The 23,595-nt window shown below is 35.5% G+C and overlaps 1 protein-coding gene across 1 annotated transcript in view; it reads right to left on the bottom strand.

Annotated features, from left to right (window-relative positions):
- The window catches only part of LOC131756812 (EGF-like and EMI domain-containing protein 1), a 512,622-nt gene that overhangs the window by 114,171 nt on the left and 374,856 nt on the right, over positions 1–23,595 (bottom strand). The window contains 1 exon segment of the mRNA XM_067033965.1: positions 14,689–14,804. Within this exon segment, the coding sequence (XP_066890066.1) occupies positions 14,689–14,794 (106 nt within the window). The 5' untranslated portion in view covers positions 14,795–14,804.

The raw sequence follows: 23,595 nt of genomic DNA, 5'->3' as shown, positions 1-23,595 counted from the left end.
TGTAGTAATCCCTCACGATCCTTTGTATTTCAGCAGTGTCAGTTGTTACTTCTGCTTTTTCGTTTCTAATTCTATTGATTTGAGTCTTCTCCCTTTTTTTCTTGATGAATCTGGCTAATGGTTTATCAATTTTATCTTCTCAAAGAACCAGCTTTTAGTTTTATTGATCTTTGCTATCATTTCCTTCATTTCTTTTTCATTGATTTCTGATCTAATATTTATGATTTCCTTCTTTCTGCTAACTTTGGGTTTTTTTGTTCTTTTTCCTCTAATTGCTTTAGGCTCAAGATTAGGTTGTTTATTTGAGATTTTTCTTGTTTCTTGAAGTAGGATTGTATTGCTATAAACTTTCCTTTTAGAACTTCTTTTGCTGCACCCCATAGGTTTGGGGCCATTTTGCTTTCATTGTTATTTGTTTCTAGGTATTTTTTTTTAAATTTCCTCTTGATTTCTTCAGTGATCTCTTGGTTATTTAGTAGCATATTGTTTAGCCTCCAAGTGTTTGTATTTTTTACAGTTTTTATCCTGTAATTGATACCTAGTCTCACAGCATTGTGGCTGGAAAAGATACTTGATACGATTTCAATTTTCCTAAATTTACCAAGGCTTGATTTGTGACCCAAGATATGATCTATCCTGGAGAATGTTTCATGTGCAATTAAGAAGAAAATATATTCTGTTGTTTTTGGATGGAATGTCCTATAAATATCAATTAAGTCTATATTGTTTAATGTATCATTTAAAGCTTGTGTTTCCTTATATATTTTCATTTTGGATGTTCTGTCCATTGGTGAAAGTGGGGTGTTAAAGTCCCCTACTATTATTGTGTCACTAACGATTTCCCCTTTATGGCTGTTAGTATTTGCCTTATGTATTGAGGTGCTCCTATGTTCGGTGCATAAAGATGTACAATTGTTATATCTTCTTCTTAGATTGATCCCTTGATCATTATGTAGTGTCTTCCTTTGTCTCTTGTAATAGTCTTTATTTTAAAATCATTTTGTCTGATATGAGAATTGCTACTCCAGCTTTCTTTTGATTTCCATTTGTATGGAATATCTTTTTCCAGGCCCTTACTTTTGGTCTGTATGTGTCCCTAGGTCTGAAGTGGGTCTCTTGTAGACAGCATATATATGGGTCTTGGTTTTGTAACCATTCAGGCAGTCTATGTCTTTTGGTTGGAGCATTTAAACCATTTACATTTAAGGTAATTATTGATATGTATGTTCCTATTACCATTTTCTTAATTGTTTTGGGTTTGTTATTGTAGGTGTTTCCCTTCTCCTGAGTTTCCTGCCTAGAGAAGTTCCTTTAGCATTTGTTGTACTGGTGGTTTGGTGGTGCTGAATTCTCTTAGCTTTTGCTTGTCTGTAAATGTTTTAACTTCTCCATCGAATTTGAATGAGATCCTTGCTGAGTACAGTAATCTTGGTTGTAGCTTTTTGCATTTCATCACTTTAAATATGTCCTGCCACTTGCTTCTGGCTTGCAAAGTGTCTGCTGAAAGATCAGCTGTTAACCTTATGGGGATTCCCTTGTATATTATTTGTTGCTTTTCCCTTGCTGCTTTTAATATTTTTTTCTTTGCATTTAATTTTTGATAGTTTGTTTAATATGTGTCTTGGCGTGTTTCTCCTTGTATTTATGGGACTCTCTGTGCTTCCTGGACTTGATTGACTATTTCCTTTCCCATATTAGGGAAGTTTTCAAGTATAATCTCTTATATTATTCAAATATTTTCTCAGTCCCTTTCTTTTTCTCTTGTTCTTCTGGGAGCCCTAGAATTCAAATGTTGGTGTGTTTAATGTTGCCCCAGAGGTCTCTGAGACTGTCCTCAATTCTTTTCATTTTTTTTCTTTATTCTGCTCTGCAGTAGTTGCTTCCAGTATTTTATCTTCTGGGTCACTTATCCATTCTTCTGCCTCAGTTATTTTGCTATTGATTCCTTCTAGAGAATTTTAAATTTCATTTATTGTATTTTTCATCATTGTTTGTTTGCTCTTTAGTTCTTTTTGGTCTTTGTTAAACGTTTCTTGTATTTTCTCCTTTCTATTTCCAAGATTCTGGTTTATCTTTACTATCATTACTCTGAATTCTTTTTCAGGTAGACTGCTTATTTCCTCTTCATTTGTTTGGTCTGGTGGTTTTTCCCCTTGCTTTTCAACTGTTACGTATTTCTCTGTCTTCTCCTTTTGCTTAACTTACTGTGTTTGGGGTCTCCTTTTTGCAGTCTGCAGGTTCTTATTTCCCGTTCTTTTTGGTGTCTGCCCCCAGTGGGTGAGGGTGGTTCAGTGGGTTGTGTAGGCTTCCTGGTGGAGGGGACTAGTGCCTGTGTTCTGGTGGATGAGGCTGGATCTTGTCTTTCTGGTAGGCAGGACAGTGTCTGGTGGTGTGTTTTGGGGTGTCTGTGAACTTAGTATGATTTTAGGCAGCCTCTCTGCTAATGGGTGGGGTTGTGTTCCTTTCTTGCTAGTTGTTTGGCATGGGGTGTGCAGCACTGGAGCTTGCTGGTCGTTAAGTGGAGCTGAGTCTTAGCATTGAGATGGAGATCTCTGGGAGATCACCGAATGATATTACATGGAGCCAGGAAGTCTCTCATGGTCCAGTGTCCTGAACTTGGCTCTCCCACCTCAAAGGCACAGGCCTGACACGCGGCCCACACACCAAAACCCTATCAGCCACACGGCTGGAGTGCCCTCAGTTGGAGAAGCTGGCCTGCAGTGGCTCCCTTCTGCACTGCACATTAGAATCACCTTCTTCTTCCTAGTTTTGCCCCAAAGGCAGTGTTCCACAGAGAAAAACAGTAGTGTTGAAAATAGTCACAGCTCTGAAATGGCTTTTTTTTTCCTTTGTGCTTAGTCGGGTTTCACTTGCTCACAGGGGGCCACATGCAGAGGCCTCGCATCTGGCTCTTCTGACTGGAGTTCCTATTGTGGAATGGCTGCCACCAACACCTCAGCTCAGGTGGGCCATGTGCAGAAGTGGGGCGAATGACATTGCAATCCAAGATCAAACTTTTTTTTTTTTTTGAGAGCCACAGAAACAAGATCTATATGGAAAACAGGGTTATTTTAAAGCTATGCCTAAAAGGCAGGAGGAATCCATGGCTTCTATAACATCTGCTAAAGTTTAATTGCTGCTTATGGTTTACTCTTTTCCATCCTCAAATTTGATATGTTCTCACATCTTACTTGATAACTTAGGTTCTCTGTGTAGCCCCAGGGCTAATGAAGAAAAGCTGCGGGGCTCAGGGAAGAAGTCTTTATACTGTCATCAACCTCTAGAAATCTCTTCTGGGCCTCTTTCACAGAATTCCAGCTTTTGGATTATGTTGAAAGTTGTAGGTTTATGCTTTCTGAGTTATGGAATTTATAACTTGGAAGAAGCTTTCTTATGTTATACATGAGGCAATTGAAGCATAGAGAAGGAAAGGGATATATTCTGAGTTCCCGGGGGGGAGGGGATGTGAAGTGATCACTGAAGGGGTTTCATAATGTCCACTAGTGATCTTCAAACATTTATGTGGCTAACAAGGGAAAATCTTTAGTGATATTGGAGAGCAACACTTGTGAAAATAAATGAATTTTTTCTTCACCTATAGCTGAAGAAAAATGCTGGCCAGAGGGCTGTCTGCATGTTGTGTGTATTACACTGACAATCCATGGCTCCTAAAGATCCATTTTTCTAGCTAATTTAAGAACTATCTCCCATACTTGTCATACTTTTCCTGTTATAAATAAGATTATATAATTAACACTCTGAGGTTCTGCCTGTGTTTTTATGTTTTAAGTGAAAGTTTTTTCTTGTTTTCTTTTTTAAATTTAAGCTAACGTTCTTTTTTTGTTTGTTTTCTAGCTTGTTTGTATGTAAAGAGTCTTTTAAAAAAATGTCATTGCTCACTTTTTGCAAACCATCTGGAAAATCCACTTCCAATGACAAAGGAAAACAGTAAGTAAAGTAACAAGAACAAAAGCAAAAGCAGGTCACCTCCTCAAAAAGAGAACTTATTTACAAGCAGATTTGAGCAGTGCTAAATAATGCACCCCAAAACATAATTCATAATAACATTCAGGGCAAGTTTTCATCTTTAATCTGACTTCTCATTAATTTGAAATTGACTTAACTCAGGACTTAATGAAGAAAAATAAGAATCAGCATAAAGAAAATCAAGGTTTATAATGAAGACAATAAGCAAGCTCTGCCAGATGGCACTATCAAAACTCATGGCAGGTCACATACAGCAGTCAAGCACTGATTTTCAAATGAGAAATGAGGAAGAAAAAGGCTGGGATTTTCTTCTAATGACAGAAATTTTTATATGGATATGCTAATAAATCTGATTTACATGTCATATCTCTGTTCAGTACTTTTTCTATCATGTTGCACATGGCATTTCTGCTATCAATAATTTATTCCATATTATTCATCATCTTATTTACAAAGACTTTGGTATTCTCCTTTCCCTTGGGTCTAGTAATTCATCAGAACTTGCTGGTTCTTATCTCCTTATGAACATCAATATATGGACTATTTCAATGGTATCCCTACCATTTCCATTTCCATATCTTCTTTTTTTTTTTTTTTTGGTTTTTGTGGTACGCGGGCCTCTCACTGTTGTGGCCTCTCCCGTTGCGGAGCACAGGCTCCGGATGCACAGGCTCAGCGGCCATGGCTCACGGGCCCAGCCGCTCCGCGGCATGTGGGATCTTCCCGGACCGGGGCACGAACCCGTGTCCCCTGTATCGGCAGGCGGATTCTCAACCACTGCGCCACCAGGGAAGCCCTCCATATCTTCTTGTCTTTCCATATCATCCTACATATCACGGCCAGAATAACTTTCAGAAATGACTGTTTCACCCTATTATTGCTCTACTCAAATATCTCCCATTGAAAACCATACTCCTTCCCATGTACTTATAGGATGTACCTCTTGAGTTGAAGCCATCTGCTGTGTAGCCAAAACAAATCCTTCTTGAGTTCCCTGAAAATACTCTCTGCCCCATCCAATAGTTCTTCTATATCCAGAACATGGAATTAAACAACTTCTCAAAATGCATTCTACAAAACATCACATCGCTGAAATATAAATACTTTACTTTCAAAGGTTTCCCAACATGTTTTCCCAACATGTTTGGGAAGCCTGGGTTAAACAAAGTTAAATGATTCCTCTTTTGTCTGGTTTTCCTTAAGAGAGCTTTGGTATGCACTGTTCCTCAAAATTATTTGACCATGGAACTCTTCTCATGAAGCCAACTGTTTGATGTATATCTATCCATATGCATACCCATATAAATATCTGTATTTCTAAATCTTATTTATTTATTTAAATTAAAAGCTTAAGAAAAATTAAACACAGAGTTACCATATAATCCAGCGATACCGTTCCTAAGTATATACCCAAGAGAAGTGATAATATGTACACACAAAAACTTGCACATGAATATTGATAGCAGTATGATTCATAATGGCCCAAAGGTGAAGACAACCCAAATGTCCATCAATTGACAAATGGATAAAAAATGTGGTATAACCATAAAATGGAATATTATTCAGCCTTAAAAAAGAAGGAAATTCTGTAAATTATATTACACATTATAATATGGATGAACCTTAAAAATGTTATGCTAGATGAAAGAAGTCATTCACAAAAAGCCACATATTGTATGATTCCATTCATATAAAAGTCCAGAATAGAGAAATCTAGAGACAAAGAGTAGATTTGTGGTTGCTTAGGTTTAGAGGGGAATAGGGGGAGAAAGGGAGGTGATACTAAATTGTATAGGTTTTCTTTTTGAGGTGATAAAAATGTTCTAATATCAATTGTGGTAATAATTGTATATATTTTTGAATGTATTAAAAACCATTGAATGGTACGTTTCCAAAGGGTTAATTGTAGGGTATGTGAATTACATCTCAATAAAACTGGTTATTAAGCAAAGTTTTTTATACTCTATATGAAAATGCTACATAAATGTAAGATATCATTTTCATCTCTTATCATTCTATATAAAACAAATGTCATAATTATTAACAATGATAAACAAAAAAGAAAAGTTTTTTAAATGTCAAGAATAGCAGGTATCACACCATTTGGTAATCCCATCCTATGGCCATATTTTAATTAGCAAGGGCTTAACAATTATCTGACAAATGAACTGAAAGAAAAGCCTAACAAAAGCCTTTCTACTCAGAGTGGTCTATTGATGACAGCATCTCATGCCCTGGCAGCCTGTTAGAAATGAGGATTCTCAGGCTGATCCCACACCTGCTGAAACAGAATGTGCATTTTAGCAAGATCTAAGGTGATTCATATGTGCATTGAAGTTTGAAAAGCACTGAACTGTAGTATCTTCTCATTGTTGAGAACACTAAGCTTTTACATAGCTATTTTGCTTTCTTATGCCTTAGGGCTTTTAAGAGGGATTAAATCAGTTCACTTTTAATAAGGACAGCATCTAATGAATTACAATTAACCTAATTTTCTCAGCTGTGGTTTTCATATGTTTCCAGTGCTCAGTCAAGTCTCCAAAATGTGATGATTATTTGAAAGAGAAGAAATCATATGAAAATAAATAGATAACTTGTTCAGGTCTTTTAGTCCCTTGAATTTTACAGACAGGCCATCTTTTATAATCACTGATTTAAATTCAAAAGCTTATAGTTACCTTGTTCAAAGATACATAACAAATTATTTTAAACCAGCTTGTTTTCTCATCAGTGAAAGCAATTTATAACCACCATTTTTTTCCCTTAGTATTGTCAATATTTTTGATGAATTAGCAAGGGTTATTTTGGTCATGCTCAAAAAATATGAAATATACATGAAGCAGAGAAAAGACTTTGTTTCAAAACTCTGCTGGATGGTTTGTGATATTGCTGGGAATACTGTAAGATTTGAAGTGCCTCATATCTATAAGCTTGTCAGAAATTAGATAAATTTATAACTGAGAAACATGTACTTAATTACAGCATAAACATACATATAAAATGCATTCCTTTCAAGGATTTTTCTCATTTCTTCTCCTTCCTGCCCCTGACCTTTCATGCCCACACAGACAGGGAAGCCTGAGGCATCTTGATTCTGCTGCTCTCCATCTCCACCCAGAAATGGGGGTCAGTCGGACCCAGTGACAAACTCATACCAACCAGGGCTAATTCCTTTCCCCATTGCAGGTGTGTGCTTGGGAAGTGAAGCTCTCCTATGATGAGCAGCACCACTCAGCATTGTCAGGTGGTCTATTATTGGACAGTTATCAAAGGGTTTTAGAAAAATCCAACAGCTTTTCTCAGTCTGCAAGAGAGACTGCAAATAACAATTAATTTGTGATCAAGTACCCTGAATATTTTGATAAACAGTCACAGGACCATAAGTTCATACAATGCCAGAGGCCCGCCATGCCCCTTGGTAGAAAGAGAACAACAGTGTTCATAAAAATTCTCAGATATGATTCTTTTAAATATATCTTTACTACCTATGGGGAATGATAAAATACATGAAAATTTGTATTTGTAATAGCATGAAGCACTCTACATATTTATAGTATTTACTATTCTTAGGAATATACTGTTACCAGTGAGACACTTGTATAGAAGATATAAAGTAAAAATACAAATAAATATGCATCCTTCATGTGCTTGGTTTTACTGGCAATACATGTGGAATATATCCATCAAGTGTAGCCACAATAAATAAAATGAGTGATGTCTTTTTATATTGATATTAGTTGTATTCAAGGAAGTGCAGACTTGGTCTGGAAATAGATGAAGAACTAGAATAAATAATAAAAACTGAAACTTAATTTGAACTTATGAACTAAGGTACACAGTTTTTTTTTCTCAGAAATGAGTAGTTTCAATTCTTTCTATGAGATCCTATACTGAGGAAGTTCTGGTCTTCAGGTCACTAAAAATATAGACACATGAAAGTCAACAGCAAAATAACAAGTCAATTTTAACTGGCTTATCTCCTGATTAAAAATTACACATACATATATTCAGAGTTTCCCTTAATGAGTCCTTATTGAAAGAAAAAAAACGTTTCCATTATTTAGAAATTGATGAAGAATTTCTTATAGCAAGAAAATTTAAAAATCTCTTACCCATTACTATTTTTATGACAGTAACAGAAAATAATATGGGTCTTGCAAAGGTAGGAACCAACCCTCCACATTTCAGAAGTCTAAAAAGATCACTCTTTAGAATACAGAATCATACTTATCCTTTGGTGCGTGTGATTCCATAATCTAAAAAAATATCTAGAGGGAAAATACAAATCTGAGGAATTCAGTCAGGGTGCCTCAGTTGGGGGATTTCTTTTTTAACTCTTTCAAAAAGATGAGCTCATTTTTAAGAGGACTAAATAGAAAAATTCAAATAATTGTGAATGAAACTAAAAGGTTTTATTCTTAAGAATAATAAATTTATATTATGCTTCCTGATATATGGCAAAATTCAAGAACCATGAGCCAAACTTTGGAAAGAAGGTCCCTTGCTGCCCACCATTCCCAGACAGTCTCATAGAGCCATTTGCCCTGATTGGCTGTTCTGTTCCATCACTTTTGCAAGTGGCAGGAGCTACTGAGGCAGTAGGTTTGCCTTAGGATTTCTGTCTTGGCATATTACCAACAAGAGGCCTCTGTGAGCGATGACTTGCTTTTCAGCCTCATACTTTGGAGACCTCTTTTTTCCAGTCTCCCTCCTTTGGCACCACCTATAGGAGCTATGTCATAAATCTGTACATCTCTAATTAAATTTGGAAAGTAGCCAGTTCATCTTGGGGAATCTGTATCGGTGATGGTTTCTTCCAGCTTGCCTAACTTCCAAATACACTTTTGACTATAATAAGTATTAGCTGAAAACTGAGGTGTTGAAATGATTACTCTGAATTACTAGGGGAGAAATGATGGGCTTTAGTTAAAAGATTAACTTCAAAAGAGATAAAGTGGATTTCCACTTTCATAGCAGAGTCTTGGATTTGAATTATATGTGTTTTCTCTCTAGACGAAAAGACACAGATACTTAAGAATACATTCAGAGTTTCTACAAAGAATGACCGTGGTGTGACAGTGGCAGCTTTGCTGTTCAAATCTCAGATGTCTTCTAGTGTCAAACAAGAAGGAAGAATGACAGCAGGACAGGGAGTATGAAGAAAATTAGGAATTTTTTTAAGGAAATTAAAGAAGTGGAAGGAGGGTTGTTTAGTCCCAGGACTGAATGATTAGTGCCTGCCCCTGTTCCTCACAGCCCATTTTGATTCAGCAGTGGGTTATCTCTTTCTCTGGTTAATTCTCATAGCACTTTGCTTGTGCCTGCCGTATATATACTTCTGCTAACTTAAACTATAGTTGCTTGTATATCCATCTTATCTTCTTTATTGAACTGGAAGCTCCTTGGAGAGAGAAAGATAACCTTACACATGTTTTTATCTTCAGCAACATATAGCAGAGGAGGAAATTTAAAAATGAGGGAAAAAGGAAAAATTTTTGAGCATGTATTATGTATTGGGCAAATGCAAGGTGTTAGTATGAAAGGATACAATAACAAATTTGTAGTCCTTGCCTGATTTTTGAAGTAACTGAGATTTAATCCAAAACAGGCAGATGTAGACAAAATATCAGCTTAATTTTTGTTAAAGTTGAAACTGGAGAAAAGGATTTAGGGGTTTACTAAAGATGTATGCAGAATTAGGCAAACACTCCCACCTGGTCACAGGTGTAGCTGGGAAACCTCAGTCTTCCCCATGTGAGGTACTGACCTGGTGAAACATGCATCTGAGCAGAGCAGACCAGAATGGGTATTTCCTGTAGGCATTTGTACATCCTAAAGAGGAAATAGGGAGGTGGGCCAAACTCCACAATTTCTTTCCCCAAACAAAAAATTTCTTTCCCAAAACTCCACAGTGAGGTAATTAACTCCTCCCTTGGGAAGAAGAGAGTGAGTGAGGGGGCAGAGCGATGTCAGGATTGATAATATCCCTCTTTATGTGGTCATGAAGTAGGGGAAAGGAGTTTTCTCACCGCGAAGTTGTTTTCCTACAACATCTCATTTAATCTCTCAATCTATATAAGGTTAGATATTGTTATTCTGGTTTTACAGATGGAAGAAGGGACAGCCCATAGATATTAAGTAACTTGCCTTAAGCCTCAGAGTTAGAGAATGTTAGAGTCAATATTCAAACCCAAAGTGTGTGCTCTTTGTTCAACGTGGTCCACAGTGTATGGGACAGACACATAGTTTGGTGGATGGATGGATGGATGGATAAAAAGAAAGAGATCTTTGTATACATTTAGGTGTCAAATATGATAAATCCCATATATAACAACAACAGTTTGCTAAATTACATTGTTTATTCACATTATCATTTCTAATGTGTTTCAGGAAAAATTTGGCTAAAAATATTATCAAGCTACTTTAAAATATTTTAACAGTCAATTCATTAAACAATATACCTTTATGTTCACTTATTTCTTCCAAATGGAAGACTATCCCAAATGTCCAATCAATGTTCATTACCTTTGTCAGTTCACTTATTAAAATGTACAGTAATGTTAATTACCATCTCATTTAGAAAAATTCCTTGACTCTATGGTACTACCATGCTCAAATGGTCACACTAGTTATGTTGCTGCACCAATAATTTAGACAAGCCACATGGAGAAACTTCAGAAAGTTCAAACTAAGCTAAGACTTTGATTTGCTCTCTGGAAGTAAAAATGTGATTTGCCCTTTCAAATGAAAGAGACCTGTTATCAGCAAATATTTACACAGACCTACTGATAACCAAATGGTTTAACCAGTCAGAATTTAAATGACAAACCCAGCATGATTAAAATTTGTACATAAGGAAATGAATAAAACGTGTACTGACTGTATGTCTGTGTGCATTTATGTTTGGATGGGTATGTATTCATTCATCCATTCAATAAGCATTTATGGAATTCTGCTAGGTACTAACACCTGTGATATAGGTATAAAAAAGTGAAAAGACATGACCCTTACCTAGGAGATACTCCTAATCTCCTAGAGATAGTATGAATGCGTAAATAAATACAGTGCTCTGTGAGAAGTTTTACATTAGAAGCATATATAACATGAAAGGAAAGAGTCGAACTTACAGCCTAGAAATAAGAAACAATAGATTTAGACTCCCCCATAAGGACCATAGATGTTGGAATCAGACACAGACTACAGAATAACTGTGTGCAAAATATCAAAAGAAAAGGATATAATTATAATAATGAGCATACAATAGAAAGGAACTAATTGATTTGAGAAAAATGAGACTTCAAAAAATGTAAAGTTAAACTGTTGATATTTGAAACTCAATAAGACTATTTGAGCACATGCAGTAAAGAGAGAAAAGAAAATACAGCACATGAAAGCAGCATGTGAGACAATGAGAAGGTCCAACATCTGTAAAATCAGTGTAATAGAAGCAGACATTTAGCAGTATCCTGGCCTCAACCCAATCAATAGATGCCAACCGTACTCCCTCCCCTCAGTTGTGAAAATCAGTGTCTTCAGACATTACCAAATGTCTCTGGGGGACAAAATACCTCCAACTGAGAACCACTGCCATAAAACACATATGAGAAACACAAATTATTGACCTATGTCACTCATGGTTATGGATGCAAATATCATAAGCAAAATTATAGCAAATTGGATTTAATAAAAAATAAAATTACAAAATCCAGCTAGACTTTTTCCCTAAATGCAAAGATGGTTGTATATTTGAAAAACTATATAAAAAAAAAAAGAAAAGAAAAACTATAAATATTTTAACCCCATTAACAAATAAAAGAAGAAAAGCTTTATGTCCTTTATATATATATATATATATATTCTCACAGTGTCCAGTGGTATGCAGGCATTTCCCCTTATAATTTACACATTATAATAAACTATTTGCAGAATGAGTTAGAAACTGTGCTTTATGCTCAGTGCTATGCTTGAAAGAAGGGGACACTCATGTACCTGAGCTAATCAGAAGCCTCTCCACAAGTTTTATGGCTCTTTAAATAAAAGGTTAAAGAATAAGATTAACTCACAAAGCCATTTATAAATGTTTCAATTCCACTGAAGGGTAGACTCTAGATGTATTTTAATGTTACAATAAATGTCTACTAAAATTTTGATCTGTATTTTTAAAAGTTAAATCCAATTTATATTAATGCAAAGAAAAAGTATTTTCAAATGATTGTTTAACTCTATGTCTGCAGTATTTAACACAATGGTCTTTGAAACCAACTGACCTTTATTGTTAGTATTCAGTAAATAAACATGAATGACTCATCAGTGTCCTCCCATGAATTGAAGTGCTCATTTTTAGTGGCTTTAGAATGCATTTAATTTCAAAACAACCCCTATTATTTTTATTTAATTATGCATATAAACAAATCTGAGATCATTGTACGTTCAACAGTCAAACAAGATGAATCTCTAGCATCACTATGTCTACCAAATAGTCATTTAAAGAAATGACAAAGAAAAGATGCTGAGAAGTATGAGACGGAGAGAGGTGGTTCTTTATTGGCAAGTTGCTCCACCCCAAACCACCATCTCAAGTTCTGCATCTTGGTAAGGAGGAAGTCAATGTTAATTCAGTGTCGAACTCCTGATTCTCACAAATACTGATGTTACTCTTACTCAGTTTGCACGAATGAACATCAGTTAAAAGAAAGCATGGAAATCAGTTCTCTAAAATGTTGACATTTATATGAAGAGGGACTAATTTCAATTAAAATATGAGATAATTGCATATAAATGAATTAGTGGATATAAAGTTTACCCTGTCTTATCAGCCTAATAGTTGTTATAAAAATAACAATTGGCTAATTGCTGTGCTGGGCACTTCAAATGTATCTATGATAATAATCACGTTGATAAAAGTAATACTCAGCCAAAAAGAAACAAAACTGCCTATCAGGCAAGGAAGGGGTTGTGCATCATCAGGCAGATCATGCTAACTTCAGTGGCCATTTTTCTACCTTTCATTTGGACACCATAGGGTGCTTTACTCCTCTGGTTCTCTGTGATATTGAGTCCATACTGGGAACACCATTGCCAAACAATCTCATCAGAAACAAAGATGATCTCACTTGAATGAAAAAGGACCTGGGTGAATTTAGGGTTTGCCTTTATAAATTTATACCCTTATAGACAGAGGACCCTGCCTGGAATGAAGCCTGACTCAGAAAGGCCCAGATGCAGTCACCCTTGAACATCTGGTTGTCCGTTTGGAGCCCTTCCTGTTGCTGCCTGCCAGAACATTTCCAGAAGGTAAGATGCTACACTGCTTCCTGAGAATCTGAGAAATTCTCCAACCTACTCACATCTACAACTTGTCTTGTCTTGGCAGTCCAAAGCAAACCCACAGCTCCGGCACCAGACACCTTCAGTTGGATGTCTTTTGTTTGTTTTGTTTTATCCCAACAACTTATTCAGATATGTCCCACTAGGAACTGACATTGTCAGGGGAAAAAATAAGTGTGATTTTGTAAGGTCAATGGGAACCAGAGGTGATAACCAGAGATGCTTATGGTGCTTAAAACATAGTTAGAATAAATGCATTTCTATGTGATCTAAAAAGAAAAAGGCTGAATACATAAAATGCTCAAGCATTTAAATGGTAAGAATAGATAGGGGAAAAAGTCAGAAAGGACAGTTATAAGGCATGGTACAAGGGATCATTTTATTTTGGGTGTTTCCTCTTTTAGAGAAGAAGACAGGGAAGTGGTCTGTGGTCCCAATTATATTCCCCAAATGGGAAACAGCATGGTCATAAATGAGAATACAATTCATAGTTATCATTTGAATACCTACTATATGCCATCCACTATGCTAAGTGCTTTAGATGCATTATCTTATTTAATTCCCACAGCAACTTTTGTGGTTTTAGGAGCTACCATTATCCTAAATTTTACAGTTGAGGAAAGAGTCTTAGCAAGATTAAATAACATGCCCAAGGTTACATAAATTGTAAGTGACAGAGCTAAGACTCAAATCCAGGTCTCTTTGAATCCAATCCATTCTACAATGCCTTAAAACACTAATCTGTAAGTTTTGGCTTATGTTTCAATCTGCCTCTAATCAGTGAGCTCCTTCAGGGCAGAATTTATTTCTCATTAATTTTTATATCCCCAGAGCATGGAATAATGCCTGATACAGAGCAGCAACTCAAATGATTGTCAAATGAACAAAATGATGAATTAATAAATAAAGGAAGGAAGGAGGGAATTAATTTTAAAAGGAGTCAGAAAATGCAAGTTTGTGAAAAAAAAAAGTTAATTGTACCTAAGAATGCTGTTTCTGTGGTTAGTTTTGTGTCCCTCTCTATTGTAACAACATATGAGTATTTTATAATAAGCACGATTTTCACTTTAGAATTAAACAAAATGCTTTCACAAATATGTACTTTACCCAGGGATTTAAATGAACGATTGAAATTCCACAATCAGAACATGACACAGCCAAACCAGCATATAATCATATGTTTCTCATAATAAGCTACTTGAAGTGTTCTTAGGGTTACAATTTTGTAATCTAGACACGAGAGGAAGATCTGTGCTCTTGACAACATTCAGCACAGGCACTTCAACTGGCTCTGGATCAAAGACAAGCCCCTCTTCTGCATTACATAGATGTTCTCTCTTTCCTTATCAGGAAGCAGACAGTCCTAACCATTACCTTCACATCCTCTGCCATCTTCCTCCAGCTTCTGGTCAGCTTGACACTTGCAGTAATAACGGCCAATCGTATTACAGCATTGGTCCTGACAGACACCATGGTACATTCATTTATATCTGCAATTGAATATGTAAACAGAATTAGCTTCCTGTAACTAGACACACAAAAAGATTTCAGTGGCTCTCCTAAAAATGTACCATCACAGAGTGACATCATTCTTTGACCTCAGATGAAATGAGATAAAACTATAGTATCTTATTTTAATTAGAGCTAACACACTCTAATTTTGATGTAAAGAACAGTGTCCCTAAGGGGTTGTCTAATCTTATGGAATTTGGAGGCTTATGGTATAGATCCAGATATTTCACATCCAAGTCATCATTTCAGGATGAGATTAAGAAGAGAGTGGGGAACTAGCAAGTCAGAATACCAGGTCACCTACTTATCCTTTAAATGCTTTGTTGCGGGCTTCTCAGATAAATAATTACTGAGCACCCACCACTATATATTTGGCATTGTGGTAAACAGTGTGGCGAGGTAAAAGGGTAGTTTCATGGCTTCCAATGATTCAAATCCAGCTGGGGTTGAGGACTAAACAGAAGTGTGATTTGGTTGTGTCCATGTGCTGGGTATGTCCACAGCCTACTTCTTAACCTGTGGCCAGAAAGCATCTTCACAGATAGGGCTCAGTTTAATGCACATCCCCATCCAGCTTCCAGCTGATAAACATTCCAAACCATCTGTAGGTTTGATAGTGAGTGGCCTGTTCTGCTCCAAGTAGTCACTTCTGCATGTTGACTTGCTGACAATGGTATTTGTTTCCTGAAATGAGTGTGGCTGGAAGACAGAGAGGGTGGAGAGCAGAGAAGAAATGGGGTGGGGCAGGTAAGGATGGCAGAGTGAAGAAGAGAGAGACAGAGGGGGAGAGGAAGAATGAGTTAGCTGGGACCAGCCAAAGAAGCTGACAAAGTAGAAGCACTGCCAAAGACGAACTGAGTTCCCATAACTTTGGAACCAAGAATGCAGAGAACTGATACTGAAGAAATGATGAGGTACCAAGCAGAGTGGGGTAAAGTGCACCTCAACTGGATAGAACTGAATTTGTCTGAGGCCTGGCTGTGCAGCTGTTGAGACTGCTTCCATTTGTTTTCAGTTAACTTTTCATTGACATGTGACATACACATAGAAAAGTATACAGATCTTTAGGATACAGTTTGATGAGTCTTAAGAAACAATCTATAGCAATGCAACCCCAAGAAATAGATCATGGCTAGCACCCAAGGTGCACCCTGCCTAGCTGAAGGTAACAACCACGCTGATCTTTAACACTACAGCTAGTTTTGTCTTTTGGAACTATATAGAAGTAGAATCATACTGTGTGTTTTTCGCATCTGTCTTCTTTTTCCAGCATTCTGCTTATGAGTTTATGAGACTGTACTTGTACTTTGCTCATTCCTATTCCTGTATATTATTCAAATCTATGAATATACCATACTTTTTATTTATCCATTTCACAGCTGATGGGAATTTACCTATTTTCTTATTATTGGTTATTGTAAAGAGTGTTGCTATGAACATTCTTATACATGCTTTCAATAAATGTACATATACATTTTGGGGGGTAATATATCTAGGACTGAAATTGCTGGATCAAAAGGTATGATATGTTCTGCTTTAGTAGCTACAGCCAAATAGTCTTCTAAAGAGGTTATTCTAATTTACATTCTCACCAGTGGTGTATTAGAGATCAGATGCTACTCATCCTTGCCAATGTTTGGGATATTCTGTTTTGTTTTTGTTTTTCATTTTAGCTCTTCTGGGGAGTGTATAAGAGTATCACATTGTGACTTTAATTTGCATTTTCCTGATGATTAATTAGGTTAAACACCTTTTTCATGTTATTGGCCATTTGGATAACATCTTGTTCACGTGCTTGTCCAAATATTTTGTCCATTTGTCCAATTCTTAAAATACTGATTCTTTTACTAGTGGGTCAAGTAGAATGTTAAATAGAAATGGTGGCAATGATTATCCTTGTCTCGCTTCTGAATTCAAAAGGATAGTTTTTAACATTTCACTGTAGGTATGATATGTACTGTAGAGATTTTTTTAATAGATTAATTTTATCAGATTAAAAAAGTTCCTTTCTACTTCTAGTTTCTTAAGTATTTGTATCATAAATAGGTGTTAAGTTTTATTTACTGCTTTTTCTGAATCTAGAAGGACAATTATATGGTTTTCCTAGTTAATTCTGTTAATAAGATGAATAACATTGATTTTTTGCCTCCCTGAAATGAACCTGGTAATGATACACTACCCTTTTATATATTCCTGGATTCAGTTAGCTAATATTTTGTTAGGATTTTTGTGACGATATTCATGAAAGAGATTTTCCTGCACTTTTTCTTTCCTGTAATATTCTTGTTAGGTTTTGGCACCCAGGTCATACTGGGTGGATTAAACAAATGAGGATGTTTTTCCTCTTTTTCTATTATCTGAAGAATCTGAGACTTTGTCTTAGAGTTTTTGTCTTTGTCTTAGATTTTTGAAAGAATTCATTATGATACCATCTAGGCCTGGGATATTGTATGTGTGTGTACATGTGTATGTGTGTGTAGACTTTAAATTACAGATTCCACTTCTTTAATAAATAAGAATATTCAGATTTTCATTTAAACATGCTAAATAAATTATATGTTTGGAGGAATTTGTCCTTTTCATATGAATGTGCAAATGTATTTCTGTTAAGTTGTTCACAATGTTCTCATCCTATATTTTTAATGTCTGTTCAATTTGTAGCAAGGTTCCTTTTCCTATTCCTGAAATAAATAATGTGTGCCTTCTCTTTTTTTCTTGATCAGATTTGGTATCTATCTATCTACCTACTATCTATCTATCTATCTATCTATCTATCTATCTATCTATCTATCATTATCTATCTATCACCTTCATCTTTTCCAAGAACAAACTTTTGGCTCTATAGATTTCTTTCAGTGCTCTGCTTCTAAGTTCTTGAGATTGAAATTTAGTTAATTAATTTTTGGACTTTATTCTTTAAAGATATTTCTAGTTATCTATAAATGTATAACAAACAACCCCCCCAGATAAGTGGCTTAAAGAGGCAATTTACTGTTATCTTTCACATTTCTGGGGATTGAAGGGCTCAGCTGGGTGGTCCTTATTTGGGTTTTCACATATGGGAGCAGTCAGGTGGCCCCTTGAGTTGGACTTGCATGCAGACTTTTTCACTCACATGTTGGGATTTGGGCTGAGATGGTTGGAATATCTGAGAAGCTGGTCTAGCATCTCCCTTTATCTCCACGTGCCTAACTTTGACTTTCTCACTGCCTGGTGGTCTTGAAGAAAGAAATTGATGGTAACCTTCTTGGAGAGAGTGTATCACACTAATATGTTCATTTAAGGCTATACATTTTCCTAAAAATAAAGTATTAGTATTAGCAAAACCCACAGGTTTTTCTGTGTTAAGATTTAATTATCATTTGCTTCAAAATGTCTCCTAATCTAAATTAATATTTTTGTTTGGGTTATTTTGAGGTATATTCTGGGGGTTATCCAAACATTTTAGGAACTTCCCATCATCCTGTTATTATGAAATGCTAGATTAATTCCACTGTGGACAGAGAATATGCTCTTCATGACTTCAATTCTTCAAAATCTGTTAAGTCTTGCTTTATATTCCAGTACACGGTCAATTTTGATTAAAAAAAAATCTGTATCTACTGGAAAATAAAGTGTGATCTACAATTGTCAGGTGCTATGTTTTCTGTATGTATATATGTGCATATAAATTATTTATATGTATATATTTCAAATATATACAAATGTATATTTAATTAGTTCAAGTCCATTAATCATGTTTCTCATATCTTTATATCCTTAGGAATTTTTTATATGTTTGTTATATATCAGTTAGTGAGAGAGGCATAGTAAATTCTCTCTAATTTTACATTTTTCCTTTCATGACTGCAATTTTTGTTTTATACACTTTGAAGCCCTATTATAAATGGCATACAAGTTCAGAATTGCCACATCTTCCAAAAGATTAACACTTTATTATAAAATGTTCCTCTTTAGATCCAGCTACTTTTCTTTCATTAAAGTTGAGGTGTTAGCAAATATGGTCCTATCTAAAACATACCTAAGACATTTTGTCCATGCCAAAAAATCCTTGATATTTGGTCCTGTCTAAAACCTCCATTAGACATCTGGTCCATAAGACATCTATCTGGTCCATGCCAAAAGGTCCCAGATATTTAGTCTTGTCCAAAACTGTTTGGCATGGACCACATATGCTCATGGACATTTTAGACAGGACCAAATGTCCTGCAAGAAGTTGAGGTTTTGTGATTATCAGTAGCTATATAAGTTTTCTTTTGGTTTGTGTTTGCATGACATTTCATTTTCTAAACTTTAGGCTTTTTGTATTCACATATTTGAGAAACTATATCCATGTATCTTTATCTGTATGTGTTATTTTAAACATTCTAACATCTTTAAACCATGGTATTATATCACTGACTTTTAATGTAACTACTAACATATTTGAATTAAATTTACCATTTATTATTTTTCTAAATTTCTATATATTTTACATTACTTTTACTCTGAACTCTTAGATCCTTTCAAATTTATAATTTTTAGTGTTCTACACGTATTCTTTATTAGGGTGTCAGTAATATATTCCTTTATTATTCTTTTGGTGGTTACTCTAGATATTACAACATCTATTATTAAAGTCTAATATAAATTAGTACTTTAACCACTTCCCTGACAATGCTAGAAACTTATACTTTAATTCCCTTTATGCTTTTCCTGCTTTTTATATTGTTATCATGCATTTTAATTTCAGATATTTAGAACCCATAAGACTGTATTGTTATTGTTTTATATAGTCAATAGTAATTTAGCTTTATCCACATATTTGCCTTTTCTGGTATTCATTATTGCTTCTTGGATTTCTGTGCTTCTACTTGGAATAATGTCCCCTCTGCCTGAAAACTCCTTTTAGTGTTTCTTTTCATATGGATCTGCTGGCAACAATTTTTTTTTCAGATTTTATTTGTCAGGAAATGACATTTTTCACCTTAGTTTTTTAAAAAAAATTTTAGAACATTTTCAGATTTACAGAAGAACTGCAGAGATAGTAGAGGGTTCCCATAAACCCCATTTATTACATATTCCACTATTATAAGTATCTTACATTAGCGTGGTACATTTATTATAATTAATGAGCCAATATTGACACATTATTATGAACTAAAGTCCATACTTTATTCAGACTTTCTTAGTTTTTACCTAATGTCCTTTTTTAGTCCCAGGATCCCTTGCAGGGTATCATATTACATTAGTTGTCATGTTCCTTTAGGTCCCTGTTGGCTGAGACAGTTTCTCAGACTTTCTTTGCTTTTGATGACCTTGACAGTTTTGAGGAGTACTGGTCAGGTATTTTACAGAATGTTTCTCAATTTGGATTTTTATCATGTTTACCTTATTATTAGACTGGGATTACGTGCTTTGAGGAGGAAGACCACAGAGGTGAAGTGCCATTTTCATGATCATATCAAGGGTACATACTATCAACACATCACTGAGTCCTGTTGATGTCAACCTTGATCCCTAGGCTGACAGTGTTTGTCAGATTTTCCCACTGTATGTTTACTCTCATTCTTCCCCTTTTCCATACCAGTATTCACTGGAATGAAGTCACCATGCACAGCTGACATTTAAGGAGTGGAGTTATGCTTCCCCCTCTTTAAAGGTAAGGTATATATATAAACTATTTGGAACTCTTCTGTACAGATTTGCCTATTCCCCCCATTTACCACACTTAATTTTTGAAAAATATTTTCAATGGAATAGAATTGTAGGTTCACAGTTGTTTTCTTTAAGCATTTCAAAAGTGACATTTCATTATCATTTAAATTTCCTTTTGACTGTAATGTGACTGTTTTTCTCTGTCTGCTTTTAAGATTTTCTTTTCGTCCTGCTTCTGATATGTTTTACTATGGTATACTTTAATGTGGGGTGGTTTTCTGTTTCGTTTGGTTTTTTTTTTTTTTTTTTGTAGCTTTCCTCCTTGGAGTTTATGGTACATCACATTTCTGTGGTTTGATGTCTTTCAGTTTTAGAGAAATTGTTCTCACCATTATAAGTTCAAATACTGTTTTTGCCCATTTTATCTCTCCTCTTTCTAGTACTGTGTAATACATGTTGGTGAGATCTTTGATCTACACATCATTTTTTTTTTTTTTTTTTTTTTTCGGTATGCGGGCCTCTCACTGTTGTGGCCTCTCCCGCTGCGGAGCACAGGCTCCGAACGTGCAGGCTCAGTGGCCATGGCTCATGGGCCCAGCCGCTCCGCGGCATGTGGGATCCTCCCAGACCGGGGCACGAACCCGTGTCCCCTGCATCGGCAGGTGGACTCTCAACTACTGTACCACCAGGGAAGCCCTACACATCATTTCTCTTATGAATTTTCTGGTTTTGTTTTATTATCATTTTCCTTTATTTGCTTCAGTATAGATATATTCTACACCTGTCTTCTAGGTTATTAAATCTATAAACAACTGTTCATAATATACCATTAATTCCATCTACTGCATTCTGCATTAAAGTTATTGTCTTTTTCATTTATATAGCTGATTCTTTTTATAAATTCTACTTCTTAGGTGAAATTTTACATTTCGTCATCAATTTTCTCACTTTTACCAATCCACTCTTTTTTGACTTGCTTTATAATATTGAAGCTGGACCCTGTAAACACTTCTCCCTTGCCAGGTGGTACAATGGTAAGCCTTCTTAGTAGAGGGCACTGTATGAACTCTGTAAGAGGAAGGGACTTATCAGTTTGATTCTAGTACTTTCTGTCTCACAGGCATGTACACTGTGGCTGCCAATAGGCAGCTTCCCTGTCAGTGGGAATCTTATCCATCAGCAAGCAGCTACCCTGCCAGTGGTATGTACCCTTCAGCAAGTCTCACCAGTACTCCAACAGGCAGCTTCCCAGTGAATTTCACTGTCATCCACCATTTCTGGCCAGCAGCACCTCAGCAAACTTTTATGCCACCCAGTGACCTATAGCCACAAACTCTCCAATTGGATCTGAATTTCAACCTGGTGGGGAAACAGGAGACTGTTTCTAAATTTGTTCCTTTCTTGGGCACTCTTCTTCAGTCCTGGAAATAGTGGCTGTTCCCTACATCTGCTATTCCTACATTCTTTAACATTCTCTTAACCTTTCTTAGTACTGTATCTCTAGTTTCTAATTCATTTCTTATAGTAATTTTTTTTTTTCCTTATCACATCCTTGCTGTGGTTTCTGGTATACCCTCTCTCCAGTATCTTGATCTCTCAAATTTTGGCTTTCATGATAGTTCTGAATTCCAATTTACATCTTCCCAATCCAGTGAGACTGATGACTGCCCTGTCTACCTTTTCTTCGTATTAGCAGCAATTTTCTTCTCATCTTTTGGCATTTCCCACTATGTCACGTATGAATCAATCCCTCAAGGGGAAAACATCTCACTGACATTCCTGGCTGCCATGATATTCTCCGATATCAGATGAGTGATTCTTTTATATTACATGCAACTTTTCTAGTTGTTCTCAGCACAAGAATAGGTTTGCTACCATGTAGACCATTTTAGCCAGTAAAAGAATGCCTATTCACACTTTTCTTGATCTTCCTTACTTTTCCTTACATTACATTAGTCCAAAGAAAACTCCATTAACTGAGGCGTTACATGTTTGTTTATTTTTCTTAAAACTTGACTCAGCCAATAAACCAGGAATTCATGAAATGATTAACAAAGAATACAAGACTCTATAAATAGGTCCTGAAATTTGTGTTGCAAAATATCATACAGAGAAAGATCAGTGAAGGCTGACTTCCTAAGGAATATTTGGGTACAAGTTCACATATTATTCTCTAAGCTTAGTTTGCCGAAAAAGAAGGAGATATGTTAGAGTAGGTCAGATATCAAGAGTCCTGTGATTCCACTTTTAAGAATGCATCCAAAAATATATTCCAATGGAATTCAACTGTGTTATACAACTTTCTGTACTTAATATCATGCAAGCCTCACAATGAACTGATGAAATCATAAAATTATGCTTATTCAAAAAAGCTATGGCCATTAAAAAGAAAACTGAAAGTCATATATATGTTAAGTAAAACATTTATTACAACCGAAATGTTCATCAATATGGAAATAACTAAGTAAATTAAATGTATCACTTCAATGCAGTCATTACAAGTTGTAATTCTGATGGCTATAAAACAACATGGAGAACTGTTATGTTGAAATGGATAACAGATTGTTTCTGTGTTTTAGTTGCAACTATAAAAGCCACACATTCTTATGGAGAAAGCTTGGAAAGATTAAAAAATTAAATAATTTGACATAACAATAGTAGAGTTATGCCTTTTAAAGTTTTAGTTTTGGTTGTAATATTACTTGTGCCATCATTACTTTAGAAAATTGGTTTGAGATGTCTGACGGGCAATTAAAAAGAATAAAACAATGGATTATACAATTTTTGGAGACCTTTCAAAGGGAAATCATTTGTTTTTTAGGAGGGATGGATTTTTATTATTAAATTCTTATGGAAATCTGTTTGAACATAAGGATTATTGGATAAAACAATGATGCGTCTTCAACAGAGGTTTTTCCAAAAATGCCAACATTTTTTACATCAATTTTTGACTAATATTGACCTGTACTAAGAGGTAAAGCCTAATGGAATAGTATATTATGGCTAAATTAGTTCAACTGAAAGCTGAAACAATATGGCCCAAATTGCCTCTGCCTGGGTTTACCTGAAATAAATCTAGAATTTTAAAAAGGAAAGTAATGCTGGTTTGCATAGTCCTGAACAGGGCTTTGG

The sequence above is a fragment of the Kogia breviceps genome, chromosome 5 (assembly GCF_026419965.1).
Source record: "Kogia breviceps isolate mKogBre1 chromosome 5, mKogBre1 haplotype 1, whole genome shotgun sequence".
Classification (NCBI taxonomy): domain Eukaryota; kingdom Metazoa; phylum Chordata; class Mammalia; order Artiodactyla; family Physeteridae; genus Kogia; species Kogia breviceps.
This window is presented reverse-complemented; position numbering and strand designations above follow the sequence as displayed.